The sequence below is a fragment of the Macaca mulatta genome, chromosome 6 (genome assembly GCF_049350105.2).
Source record: "Macaca mulatta isolate MMU2019108-1 chromosome 6, T2T-MMU8v2.0, whole genome shotgun sequence".
NCBI lineage: Eukaryota > Metazoa > Chordata > Mammalia > Primates > Cercopithecidae > Macaca > Macaca mulatta.
The window spans coordinates 2,545,766-2,560,063 of record NC_133411.1 but is presented as its reverse complement, the minus strand read 5'-3'; the positions used below and the strand labels follow the sequence as shown (position 1 = coordinate 2,560,063).

General features: G+C 55.6%; 1 protein-coding gene across 2 annotated transcripts in view; it reads left to right on the top strand.

Annotated features, from left to right (window-relative positions):
- The first annotated feature begins 259 nt into the window (after window positions 1-259).
- SLC6A3 (solute carrier family 6 member 3) overlaps window positions 260-14,298 on the top strand; it is a 49,685-nt gene continuing 35,646 nt past the window's right edge. The window contains exons 1-4 of one of the 2 annotated variants that reach the window (XM_015139698.3): window positions 260-405; window positions 2,502-2,832; window positions 4,307-4,438; window positions 12,374-12,608. In XM_015139698.3, coding sequence (XP_014995184.1) covers window positions 2,547-2,832; window positions 4,307-4,438; window positions 12,374-12,608 — 653 coding nt within the window. In that variant the 5' untranslated portion in view covers window positions 260-405; window positions 2,502-2,546. 2 annotated transcript variants of the gene reach the window in all.

Sequence of the window (14,298 nt, the reverse complement as noted above, 5' to 3'; positions counted from 1 at the left end):
CCAGGGCAGCCCCGAGGGGTGCGAGCGAGGGCGCAGGGCGGCCCAGACAGTTCTCGCGCGGAAGGCGCCCGTCTAGATCCGCGACGCCTAGGACCCACAGGTCCCCGCATCCCGTGTCCGAGGCTCCGGGACGCGCAGGACAGCGGAGCGGTGGCCGCCGCTTGCTCCAAGCTATCTGCGTCCAGGGGGCGGGGGCGGGGGCGCGGCCCGGGGAGGTGAGGAGGCGGAGCCAGGACGCCCGGGCGACCCCGACGGCGGGAGGGCGGAGCGGGGCGGACCCTGGCGACTGGATAAGAGCCCGAGGCCGAGGCCGAGACCGCCCAGCGCGGCGGAGCAGGAGGGGAGGCTTCGTGAACCGCGCTCGGCACCAGGACTCGCGTGCAAAGCCCAGGCCCGGGCGGCCAGGTGAGGCCAGGGTCGCTCCCGGCATCGGGGCGCGCCGCTCCCTCCACAGACCCCGAAGTGGGGCGCAGGGGCAGGGCACGGGGGCCGGGCACACTCTGGGGCCCCCGCGTCCCGCAGACCGCGCCGTCTCCAAAGTCGCCAACAGTCGCAGGTGCCGAGCGCCCCCTGATAGCGCCGCAAGGGACCCTGAGGCCGTCCGAGGCGCGAGGAGGGTGCAGGGCTGCCCCCTGGCCCGCCCCAGGCTCAGGATCGCGTGGGCACCTGGTACCGTCACCAGCTTAGGGGACGCATGGGTATCTATGGCTGTGACTCGGGGGTCCTGGTTTCTTCTCGTGGAACTTAACCCTACTAGGGGTGCGGCGCACCCCAGATCCTATCGAAGTGGGTTTTCTACACCGCCGCTCCGTCTCGCGGGGGCTTTGATTTGGGGGTAGTGGCGGGCGCCGGCTGCGCGCTGGCTGGTGCTCTGGGCAGGGCGGGGAGGCAGGGCGAGGGCTCACCAGGCAGGGCCGCTTCTTGTTCTGGGCGCGGCGAGGAAGGGCGCTTTCTAATGGGCCACGTTTGGCTGTGTAGACCCAAAACTCGCCTCTGAGGCCCCGCGTTCAGGAGCGGGGTCAGATGGCCCCAGGGCGGCGGCGGCTTCCCGGAGACTCTCGAGCTCCGCACCTGGCGCCCTCTCCCAACGCGGCCTCCTGCTCGCGCCGCGGAACCCCTTCGGCGGGCGTTTTACCCATAGGACGGGTCGTGAGGGTTGGGGTTGTCACCGGGAGGTACAGAAGCCGCCCAGCAACGGTGCGTGGCGTAGCTCGTGATAGCTCGTGGGTGAGGTTTTGTGCAAACTTGGATGCAGGGAAAGTTGCCTGTTAGAGCCTCTACCTGTGACCTGCTTCAGTCATTGTGTGTGCGCGCCTGTGTGTGTGTGTGTGTGTTTGTGAGTCTGTGTGTATCTGTGTGTCTGTGTGCGCGCGCGCGCGACTGAAACATGCTGCTGTTGGATCCAAATGCCAGAAGTCGCCCTGGTTGGGGAGGTGTAGACGCTCCTGCTCTCCTGCGCTGCGTTGCAGGGGGTTTATGGGGTTTTGGACAGGATTTCCTGGGTTGCCCTGCTGGCCCAGGAGGTGGTTCCCGCGATGAAGCCCTGTCCATCCTCTGCCCAGCTCTCTCAGGTGGGGTGGTGCCACCTGCCCTAGGTGGATGTGGCTTGTACACTCTTTGAGGAAACGATTGTGATGGTTATGTCTAAACTCTCCTTTACAGTGGCTGATTTTGCTTATATAAATTTTGCTCTTTATTACTGAGTATAAACAATACACGGCCAGGCTTGGTGGCTCATGCCTGTCATCTCAGCACTTTGGGAGCCTGAGGCAGGAGGATCGCTTGAGACCAGGAGTTCAAAACCAGCCTTGGCAACAATAGTCAGACCCTGACTCTACAAAAAAAAAAAACAAAAAACAAACAAACAAAACACACACACACACACACACACACACAAATAACTTAGCCAGTGCTGTGGTGCACACCTGTAGTCCCAGCTACTCAAGAGGCTGGAGTGCAAGGAGCACTTGAACCCAGGAGTTTGAGGTTGCAGTGAGTTGTAAGCACACAACTGTATTCCATCCTGGGCGACAGAGCGAGACCTCATCTTAAAAAAAAAGAAAGAAAAAGAAAAAAGAATACAGATGAACAGGCACAAAGACATTATTGAATGCTCTTTGAAGATTGCAAAATTGCTCTCTGGCAGTGTGGGGGAAGGTGGAGGTAATATCCATGCACTGTTATTAGAAAGCCAAGCTAGAGCTCACATAGCATTCCACATTGATAAGAGTGAGGAGGGGTGCAGGGGAAGGAGGGGCACACCAGAGTGTCTGTCTTGATGCCTCCATGGGCCAGTGCCCCAGCCCTGTGGTGAGGGCTGGCACTTCCCAGCTCCTGCACCCCAGCTGTGCCATCTCAGGCCCTGGGAATGCACCCATCCCTTCCCAGAGGAATGCCTATGAATGCCTCGGGGCTCTGCCCTCCATACCAGGCGCGTCCCTAGCCCTGGCTGCTGAATTGTTGCATTCCTGTTGTGTGTTTATTTTTCATATTGGCTGAAGACCAAGAGGAAAGAAGCACAGAATTCCTCAATTCCCGGTGTGCCCATGAGTAAGAGCAAATGCTCTGTGGGACTCATGTCTTCCGTGGTGGCCCCGGCTAAGGAACCCAACGCCATGGGCCCAAAGGAGGTGGAGCTCATCCTTGTCAAGGAGCAGAACGGAGTGCAGCTCACCAGCTCCACCCTCACCAACCCACGGCAGAGCCCCGTGGAGGCCCAGGATCGGGAGACCTGGGGCAAGAAGATCGACTTTCTCCTGTCCGTCATTGGCTTTGCTGTGGACCTGGCCAACGTCTGGCGGTTCCCCTACCTGTGCTACAAAAACGGCGGGGGTAAGTCCCATGTCAGCCTTTCTGAGCACAATGGCCAGGCGGGGGTCATGGGGGCAGCTGGGGCTAGGCCTTTTAGGAAAGGCGTGCACCCGAACAAGATAAAGCTGTTCCCATGCATGAGGATAGAGCTCCCTGTGAGAGCTCACGGCCAGTGCAGATCTTCCCAGAGGACGTCACAAAACCACAGAGCAGGGCTCAGAGCTGCCTGGTCCCATGCCTGCATTTCAGAGTTCAGGAAAGGGGGGCCAGCGAAGAAGCTGGGGGGTGGGAGTGGGGGATGGAGCAGCTTGGCTCTGCCTCCTGTTTCCAGAGGCTGTTTTCATTTTGGAAAGAAAGTTCTCAAAGCCCCAAAGAACAGCCTCTGACTGACTTTGGCAGCCTTTGCAAAGCATGTGGAGGTCCTAGAGCCTGGAATGGCAGAGGAGGCCCCTGGAAAGTGCCTGTGTCCCCTGCACCCTCCAGAACCCAGCCACAGAGCCAGAAAACAAAGTTTGAGGCAGAGCCACCAGGGACATCCAAGAACATTGGTGATGCCTTCCCAGGAGCCTCTTTTGGCCTCCCAGCCTCCCTGCCTGGCCTCCCTCATCGGCCTCTATGCTAGTCTGGGAAGGGAGGCCTGGGGAAGAATTTCGGGGGAAGCCTCACAGGATGCCTGTGAGGAGGTTGGCATTTTTATGCCTATCTTGAAGAGGGGAAGACAGAGGCCTCAGCAGGTACAGGAAGTTGCCCAAAGACAGAGCTGCGGGGCCCCATGCCTCCCCCTCCCCTTCCCCAGGAGAGAGAGTGGCAAAGCTCTCCCCCACTCCAGTCAGACCAGGGGAGCAGAGGGGATTCAGGAGGTTGAGACCAGGGGCCCTGGGCTTTGTGCCAGGGGCGGGGGAGGTGCAGGTTTCAGAGGAACTAGGCCCTACCCTGGAGGGGCTCCCAGCACCTGGGGCAGCAAAGACCCTCAGCTGCTGTCAATAGGGGCAGTCCCCTGAGAGCCCGGAAGCTGGGGGCCACTGTCGATGGGGGCAGTCCCTGAAGCCTGGAAGCTGGGGACAGGACGGCAGGGCCCACTCAGCTCAGGTGCAGAGTTGGAGGGTCACAGATTCACAACTCAAGAGGCAAAGAGGATCAGGGCAAAGTGGGGGGATGCAGGCCAGGGAAGGGCACCCCGAACCACCACAGGGAAGGACAGTACCTAGAGCACCGCCGAGCATGGGCAGGGCCTCCCTGTGCTGTTCTTGGGTTTGACTTCACGGCTCAGGGTGTGCAATGACAAGGGGATCCAGGAGGGACGTGTCGGGCACTCACAGCCGTGGAGGGCGGGCTTCGGGACTCATCTACCCCAGCCTGGGACTTCCCGTTGGAGAGTGGGGTGAAGGGGTCAGGCCAAGACATAGGCGGTCGACTGGGGTAGCAGCCCAAGCTCCCATGAGGAGAGATGGGTCCTTCCACGGCCCCAAACTCGAGGTGCTGTTCTGCCCCATAGGTGCCTTCCTGGTCCCCTACCTGCTCTTCATGGTCATTGCTGGGATGCCACTTTTCTACATGGAGCTGGCCCTCGGCCAGTTCAACAGGGAAGGGGCCGCTGGCGTCTGGAAGATCTGCCCTGTACTGAAAGGTAATGTGCGGGCGCCTCCCTTCACCCTGGCGTAGTGCAGACCATGTTGGTGATGCTGGAGCTTTCAAAGCAAGCCAGCTGCATCATGGGCATCCAGACCCGCTTTGCTAAGACACAGGCACGGCACACGCCACTTGAACTTGGGTCCTACCTTAAAGATCTGTGATGACAAGGACTTGATAGTTAATTCCCTTGCTCTAGGTGAGGGTCTTGCAGTTCATTTGTGTTATTACTTTGTCAAGATGTTAAAATGTAGTTAAGATAAAACACATGTCTATCTGTGGATCTGCCATCTATCCATCATCCATTCATCCACCCATCAATCATCTGTTATCTATCTATCCATTATTTATCTATATCTATCTTTATTATTGATCTTTGTATCAATCATTCACCCATCTATCTACCTATCTACCTAATCCATCCATCTATCATCATCTATCTGTATCTATTTCCTGTGGCTGTTGTAACAAATGACACAAACTGGGAGGCTTAAAAGGCACACGTTTATTGTCTCACAGCTCTGGAGGCTGGAAGTCCAAGATCAAGGTGTCAGCAGGGTTGATTTCTTCTGAGGCTGTGAGGAAGCATCTGTTCTAGCCTCTCTCCTTGGCTCAGAGACTGTCTTCTCCCTGTGCCTCTTCATACTGCTTGTTTCTATGCATGTCTCTGTAACCAAATTCCCCTTTTTATGAGGTCACAAGTCCTGTTGGATTAAGGACACCCTAATGACCTCACTTTAACTTGATCACCTTTCTAAAGACCTTGTCTCTAAATAAAGTCACATTCTGAGGTTTGGGGGGTTAGAACTTCAACAGATGAACTTGGGGGAGGGACACAACCCACAACTGTGTTTATCTATTATCTATCAATCATCTATTTACCTGTCTATCATCTACCCATCCATCCATCTATTATCTGTTGATCCATCCACTTATCAATCCATTCATCCATCCATCCATCCATTATCTATTGATCCATCCATCTACCTATCGATCCATCTATCCATTCATCCATCCATTCATTCATCCATTCATCTATCTATGGATCCATCCATCCATCCATCTTCTATCTATTGATCTATCCATTCATCCATCTGTTATCCATTGTTCCATCCATCCATCCATCCATTCATCTATGTATGGATCCATCCATCCATCCACCTATAGACCTATCCACCTATCTATTAGCTATTGATCCATCTAGCTGTCACTGAACCTTTCTGGCTGCTGGTGTCCTGCTCTGGCACCATGAAGTAGACGCACCTCGTGTTGAGTGCAGGTGGTCTGCCCAGCACCAGGGCCTCTCCTGGCATTTCTGACTCCATCCTCATGCGACCCTGGGAGGGGCACACACCATGTCTCTGTGTTGGAGATGCAGATGCTGAGGACCAGAGGGCTGGGGTCGTTCCCCCTGGTGTCACCATCAGAGCAGAGTGGGATTTGATCCCAGATGTTTCTGACTCCCCAGTCCATGCACACAGGTCACGCTTGCCCAGTGGGCCAGAGCCACCTCTCAGAAGCTGGTGGTTCAGGGAGGATTCAGGCGTTTACTCAGAGGCACCACTCAGACAATTGGCATTAAGAAAATGACTACTAGAAGGTCAGCCTCTGGATACTCGTAGAAGTTCCGGAAAAGCTGTGTGTTTAGAAGACAACCGAGCCCAGCACAGCCCCAGGACGCTTTACCAGTGGGTCAGGGCTGGGCCTTCGGAGGGGAGCCGCTGACCTCCCTTAGGAGAGGGAGCTGCCGAGGTCATGCTCCAGGAGGAGAAGTCACTCTCGCAGCCGTGGAAATGCTGAGACTGGACACAGGTGTGATGGTTCTTCCCAGACACGAGACTCTTTCATTCTTAATGGGCTACTTAGTGAATCTTACGACTTCAGTCATTTCTTCCTAGGCTCCATATTCACTGAACTGCACTGAAATGGAGCTACAAAAAGGGGCCCCCTCCCCACCCCCACCCCACACACATCTTCAGAGTGAGAGACAGATGCCTTGGGCACGCACCGGTGCCAGACGACCCCTTGGCGGGATCTGCAGGTCCAAGTCAAACCGAACAAGGATTGCTCAGAACATGCCTCCGTCCCCATCGTCAGGTCCCCAGTGGAGGAATGCAGCAGCTAAGGGAAGACCCAGGCGTGTCCTTACAGACAGACAGGTGTCAAATCGGGAGGTGCAGTGAACCCAGGCTAACAGTTCAAGACACACACACGTTACCTGTGTCCTTCCCGGCCCTGGCCAGCGGCATGGACATGTTTCGGGGAGGAGATGCTGCCTCTGAGCCTGCAGTTGTAAGCGACGCTGAGCTTGCAGCGTGGTCTGTGTTGGAGAGCATCTGAGTGCTCAGAGCCTTGGGATGCTGAGTCAGAGATGGTGCCGGCCCATTGGGGTGGGGAAACTGAGGAAAGATGACATCATGCTCTGGCACAGGCTGCAGCGACGTCAAACTGTGCTTTGCTGGATTTTCAAGAGCCATCCTGGAGCCTGTCACAAGTGTCTTACGTGGCACAGCCCCGTGCCCCACTCCCACCAGTGAGCCTGGTGTTGGAGCAAGTTAAATCACCTCTTCACATGCAGGATTCAGGTGAGGAGGGCAGGACCTGTGGGTCTGCGGATAAGAGCTTATTTCCTTCTGTCTGTCACACGGAAAGGATGTTCACCAACAAAGCTGCTGGTGTGGGTCTTCATGATGCAGTCCATAAAACGCCAAGAAGTGATTTCTGAGAATTTCAGAGCACCAACTTGACTTGGGCTAGTAGAGAACCTCTGACTTCCATCAGCATGAGCAGTGGCACCTCGTTCTGAAGAAATGCAGCCGGCGGATGCGGGCATCTCATTGTGTTCCCCGCAATGCGCAGCCGGGGGAAGCTGGGCAGTCATCTCCCCCGTGTCACAGCCCCTGTGCCCACAATCCCGCATCCCACGCCGGCTTTGTTCTGAACACTAGTCCCAGAGGTGGGCTGCAAAGCGTGGCCACAGGAAGGAAGGCTCGTGGCCCCGTGGGCAGATCTCGGGAAGAGCTTGTTCACACCCACCTAGTCCTGGTGAGGAAGGAAAATTGCAAATCACAGAAAGTGAAGTGTTCGACCCACAAAGGGATAGACGAATTGGTGCAAGAAAGCTGGACTTCGTTTTAGAGATGAGACACCTTGAGTTGTTGAATCTCAGTAACGCTGCAGGTCCCAGTGCCAGCGTCCCGTTCGTTCTGCCTGCCCGTCAACTGCAGGATGCCAGTTTAGAGAAGATTGACAGTGCCCATGAAATTAGATGTGCACCATGCTTCCCATGCCCTGATACTGTTCCTTCTCTTTCCTTTGTCCTTTTTAAAAATCTAGTTAATAAAATGCATGCATTTTCATGTCTCATCGAATAGAAGTGCCACATGGTAAATTAAGACACCAGCTAAAGTGCCCAAAACAATCATTATGGAGCTGAAAGGCCATCCAGCCCTGAGCAGGTGGCAATTCCATGGGAAAACGATGCCCAGCTCTCCAGGGAGCCTGGTTGTCCCTGGCGCTTCCCCTCCAGCAGACCTGCGAGCTGCTTCCTGCTCATAACTCGAAAGCCAGAGGGTGGAGTTCATGGTGAGGCCCAGCTGCTCAGAGGCCGTGACTCACCTGCGTTTCCCATAGTCTCGCCAGGGCAGCTTGGGGTGGGCACCACAGCCAGAGGGGCCTCTGGGGCCTTCAGGGCCCACGGTACACCCCAGGGTCCTGAGAGGTGGGTGTTTAAAACTCTCCCTCTCCTCCCTTCCCCTCGCTCTCTCTTTCCCTCTCCCTGTGTCTGTTTCTGTCTCTCTCCCTCCCTTCCTCTCTGTCTCTCCTCTTCCGTCTTCTTCTCTCTGTCTCTCTGGTACATGCACACACAAGCAGCACATACCAAAGACACCCAGACTGACACAGAGAGGCGTCCTCTCCCAACTTTCTTTTTTTTTTTTTGGTAAGACAGAGTTTTGCTCTGTTGCCAGGCTAGAGTGCAATGGCGTGATCTTGGCTCACTGTAACCTCCGCGTCCCGGGTTCAAGGGATTCTCCCCTCTCAGCCTCCCGAGTAGCTTGGGCTACAGGTGCGTACCACCACGCCCAGCTAATTTTTTGTACTTTTAGTAGAGACAGCGTTTTATCATGTTAGCCAGGATGGTCTCAATCACCTGACTTCGTGATCCGCCTGCCTTGGCCTCCCAAAGTGCTAAGATTACAGGCGTGAGCCACCGCGCCCGGCCCTCTCCCATCTTTCTTCCGAAGACCTGCTGATGCCTCCTGTGAGGTGCGGCGGGGCTGCCCCAGCAGAGGCTTCCTCCAGCGGGATCCATGCATGCGTTGACAACACCCTCTCCTGAAGCCAGCTCTCCTGGGTGCCCTGGGGCGTACTGGTGTTCAGGGATGGTGCAGGGCGGCCGTGCTCTGGTGGGCGAAGCACCATTTGCAGGCAGGAGCCTCAGCCGGCTTCTGTTTGTCAGGTTTCAGTTTCATTGCCAAGGGCAACCCCGTTTTACAGACGCCCTGGAAACCCCACCATTCAGTTGTATTGAATATAAAATGTTTTATAGTCAATCATATTTTAGTGTGATTTCTCAAACCCAAAACAAACTACACACAAGGTTAATATAAAAAAAAGGTACAAAGCAAAAATAAATTTAAGGAAATAGACCTTAAGAGCTATGCTTGAAATTCACGCTTAGCGCTGAGCTTCCTGGGAGTCAGACAGGAGGGAAGGGAGGCTTCACGTTCCCATGAACGTTTTCCCTGGAAACGCGAGCAGGGACTTTGCCTGCCACCTCCTTGGAGAGACAGCCTCCCGTGTCACTAAATGGTGTTTAAGAAATGTGTCAGGTGAAGCTTCATCTAGAGCCCACAGTGATGTCATGAGCAGAGGCCACTAGAAGGTTCTGTAGCAAACAGGGTAGTGGGTTTTGCGTGTCTGGGCCTTCGGTGAGCTTGAGGAGCTCATGGTGAAGTTGGCTAGTTGGTGAGGGGCTACACGTCAGTGACCCAGGTCAGGGGCTCTGCCTTCCCAAAGGGCAGGGCTTGGAGCAACCAAATGACTGGCCAGTACTGGCACTGGCCACCACCTTTCAAGGGAGCCATTTCCTCACCCAGGTGCCCAGGGAAGCATCCAGGAGGAGTCCTCTTGGTAAGGGGGACTCTGGTGTGGGGGCTGCACTGTCCCATGGATCAGAGCAGACCCATTTGCTCTGGGAGCCGTGTCAGCCAGCGTGGCCAATGGTGATGTCATGCACAGTGGCCATGGTGACGTCATGATCCCATGGCAGCCCTGCCGATCTGTGGTGCAGGGCAGGAAACAACAGCGGTGGCTCTGGAAGGACCCAGGGCACAGTCAGCCCTTCCTTCAGACTCTGGATTGGGATCCACTCTGGTGTTGTTTGATCAAAGACTTCCCAGGGTTTCAAGCTAAGGACTTGGTACAGAAAGTTTTAACCTTGAAAAATTTTCAAATTGGGCACCCGCTGTCAGTCACCACCATGGAAAACCCTCCACAGTGCTCTCTGGAAACAGTGTGGCTTCCCAAAGCGTGGCTCCCAACGTGGCTGCCTGGGTGAGTTCACTGTAGATCACAACCCAGCCTCTCTCTTAAGGGACTCCGTGACAGATGGTAATATAGAATTATTTAATATGGACCGGAGCCATGTGGGAGAAGGCCTTCCAAAGGCAATCCGTGACCGACTGTAATACAGAATTATTTAATGTGGACCAGATCCACGTGGGAGAAGGCCTTCCAACAGCAACAGCTTGACTTTCATCATCACCACCACTGAGCATGCTTTCCAAGAAGGATTACCTGCACTCCTGATCCTGGATCTGTTTAAAACAAAGTTTTGAGCCTTCTCTTTGCTTTCAGGATAGGAAGAGAACTTTACTGAGGTGCCCTGAGCATGAGAACAGCTTCTCCTAAGGATTGAGACCATAAAAAGCAACCCAGGCCACTCCCTGCAAAAGTCACCTTGAAGGTATGCTCCTACCCTGGCCATGAGCAGGCAAGACAGGGCATGGTGCCTACTGGGTTTTAACAAAGTAAATCAAAGTTGTACCCAAACTAATCATGCCAGCAAACTGAGAAGAAATGTGGAAATGAGAAAAATTCTTCCTGGAGCTTAGTAAAGTGAACCCCAGTAGCGAGAACGTGACGGTGCCCATCCAGCAGTGAACAAGGAGGAAGCCGTCTGACCACCAGGCCCATCTGCCCACCAGTCAGGCTGATACTGCTCCAAAGACTGCTGACCACTGAGTTCTGTTCCAGTTTCCCAGGAGCCCCCATAAAGTATGGATCCCAAATTCCAGGTCTGTGATCCTGGAAAGGACACTCTAAAAGACCCTGAATGGCATTAGATGGCTATGGATGGCCCTGACTGGTCCTTGATGGTCTTGCATGGCCCTGGGAGGCCTTGGAAGGTCAAACATGGCTCTGAGTAGTCCTTGATAGTCATGCAAGACTCTGGGTAGCCCAAGAAAGCCCTGGATGATCTTACTTGCCCTGGGTGGTCTTATGTGGCCCTGGGTGTTTCTAGGAAACCCTGGATGGTCATGCATGGGTAGTGTGACCTTGGATGGCTCCACATGGCTGTAAATAAGCCCAGATGACTCTTCTGAGTAGTCTTGTGGGAGAGACATGAGCAGCTATAGATGGCTACCGATGGCCATAGATGGCTATGGATGGCTCTGGATGGCCATGGATGACTGTGGATGGCCATAGGTGGCCATAGATAGTTGTGGGTAAATGCAGATGGCTGTGGATGTCTATGGATGTCTGTAGATGGCTGTGGATGGTTGTGAATGGCAGTGGATTGTTGTGGATGGCCAGGGGTGGATGTGGGTGGTTTTGGATGGCCATGGATGACTGTGGATGGCTACGAATGGATGTGGATGGTTGTGGTTGGCTGTGGATGGTTGTGGATGGTTGTGGATGGATGGATGGTTGTGGATGGCTGTGGATGGATGTGGATGGCCATGGATGGCCATGAATGGTTGTGGATGGCTATGGATGACTGTGGATAGTTGTGGATATCTGTAGATGGCTGTGGATGGTTGTGAATGGCAGTGGATTATCGTGGATGGCCAGGGGTGGATGTGGGTGGTTGTGGACGGCCATGGATGACTGTGGATGGCTATGGATGGATGGATGGTTGTGGATGGCTGTGGATGGCTGTGGATGGATGTGGATGGTCATGGATGGCCATGAATGGTTGTGGATGGCTATAGATGACCGTGGATAGTTGTGGATGAATGGAGATGGCTGTGGATGGCCATGGATGGCCGTGGATGGCCCTTTGTGACTCAAAGTGGCCTTGGATTAGCCTGGCTGATTATGTGTGGTCCTGGGTGCCCTCCATAGTCCTGAATGAGCCTGGTGGCTGTGGGTGGCTGCGGATGTCTGTCAAGGACCCCAGGTGTCCCTTAGTGACTATTGGCAGTCTTGCTGGTTCTGGGAGACACTGGGTGTTCCTGGGTAACCCTAGACAATCTTTGATGGCCCTATTTGCATGGGTTCCCTAGGTAGCCCTGGGTGCTTCTGGGTGGTTGTGGATGATTCTGATGGTTTCACATGGACCTGACAGCCCTGGTTAACCATGGGTTGGGTTGTCCTGGATCACCCAGAGTAGCCCCTAGATGGCCTCAATGATCCTGGATGACCCTGATGGATCCTGAGTGGTTGTGGTGGGGATGGATGACCATGTGTGGCTGGGGGTGACCTTGGTGTCCCTGGGGGTCTCTGGGTGCATCAGGGTGGCCCTGGATACTCGCCATAGCTCTGGGTGACCTTGCTGGCCCTGGATGTCCCTCAGAGACACCCTCAAAGTCCTCAGGGTCTGTGCTCAGGGTAATGTCTCCTGTGAGGGGAGGCAGAAGGGACGCGTTGCTGATGGTGGCTATGTGCTCTGCCCACGTGGGCTCCACGGCCACCCCCTTCCCGCTAGGTGTGGGCTTCACGGTCATCCTCATCTCGCTGTATGTCGGCTTCTTCTACAACGTTATCATCGCCTGGGCACTGCACTACCTCTTCTCCTCCTTCACCACGGAGCTCCCCTGGATTCACTGCAACAACTCCTGGAACAGCCCCAACTGCTCGGATGCCCACTCTGGCGACTCTGGTGGCAACGGCCCGGGCCTCAACGACACTTTTGGGACCACACCTGCTGCCGAGTACTTCGAGTAAGTGGGAGTCAGGTCCTCGGGAATGGGAGAGATGGTGCAGCTGGGTCCCCATGGTCGCTCCTTGGTTGGCCACCAGCCCTTGCTGACTCCCAGGGTGCGGGGAGGGGGAACCTGTTCCTGCACTCCATCCCTTTAGTGCTGTGGAGGGGCACATTTCTGAATCATTGTGATGGTCTCCAGGGACTCAGCAAAGCTCCTACAGGGCAAGCCCTCAGCAGGGATGGGGCACTGAGCAGCTCCGCTGGCTGCGATCCTGCCCCCAGCAGCGGCTCGGGGTGGGAGGGGGCGGGTGGGGAACACAGCAGCCCTGTGCGGAAGGTTGGCAAGCTCCGGTCTCTGGGAGCTGCAGCGGCGTCTCTGGAGTGAGTCAGCCCGGTGTCTGGGTTCCCTTCCTCCCTGCCCTTCCTCTGTGCATAGCCTGGGGCCAAACTGCCTCACTTGGGCCCTTGCCCTCTCCAGAAAAGATACCTTTCTTGGCTTCACTGCGCAAGAAGTCTATGGCTTCAGTAGGCAGCCCCTGTCTCCAGGGTGCTCCAGCCGTCCACTTTTCGTGAGACTTTGTTTTGTTGTTTATATGCATGGCTTTATTTCTGTCTCTGGGCCTCCTTCCACCTCCCACACTGGTGAGTCCCATGTCCAGCAGCCTCCTGGGTCTCTGCCTCCTTCTCTCTTTGTGCCGGCCAGGCCTGACCTGCACAGTCCTCCCCAGACAAGCCTGCCCCTCACCGTCCACCCCGGCCAGCCCCAACCCACACAGTCCACCCCATCTAGGCCCATCCCTCACTGTCCACCCCAGCCAGGTCTGCCCCTCACCATCCACCTGCAGCACCTGCTTTCCTGGACCCCGATGTCTGCAATGAAGTCTTTTTGGGCCCCGTGCCAGGTCCTGCTGGCCCTCCCTCATCATCACGTGGACTGGTCCAGCCTAGAAGGGCTGTGACTGTCCCCCATGGGTCCCCTGTTTCCCCTGGACCCCTCCCGGAATCTGAACCTGGCAGGTGCCATCCACATTCCCCTGCCCCCTCCAGCTGGGCCTGGGGCCTTGTGCTGGGTCACATTCTGACAGGCGGACTCTTAACCTCAGCCGCCATTTCGGAGAGGAGGAGAGGAGGAGAGAACGTTTGTGCGATTCTCACTACATCCACTGTTTCCTGTCAGAAGGAGAGAGAGTCCAGGCCGGGGCGCCAGGAAGGCGTTCGTGGGAGGAGGGCTGGTTTCAGAAGTGGGCAGGCGGGAGAGAAGATGCACCCGGGATGAGTCCCGGTTGGTTTGCCTGAAGACACCTGAGCATCGCCATAGGAAGCACAGCCTCAGGCAAGGTCGTGGGAGCATCTGACAGGACTCTCGTGGTGACAGGCAAGCAGGAAATGATGAAATCGTCCAAATAACGCAGTCACACCATTTGTCCAAGTAGATTTTAACATTCTTGAGGGAGAAAATTCCCATTGCGTGTGGATGGCCTGTTCACACCTACATTTCCCTAATTAAACACCCCACAGACACCCCAAGCCCGGGCTGCATGTGCCCTTGCTGTGTGGCCAGATCTCAGGGTTAGCGTGTGATCAAAGAGAGGGGCCAGCAGGAGAGAGCGGGGGGCGCACAGAGCCAGGGGCGGAGGCCGCAGAGGCGCCACCGAGGTGAGAGCCTGAGAGTTCCCAGTACCCAATGCCCTGTTAAAGCTGCCAAG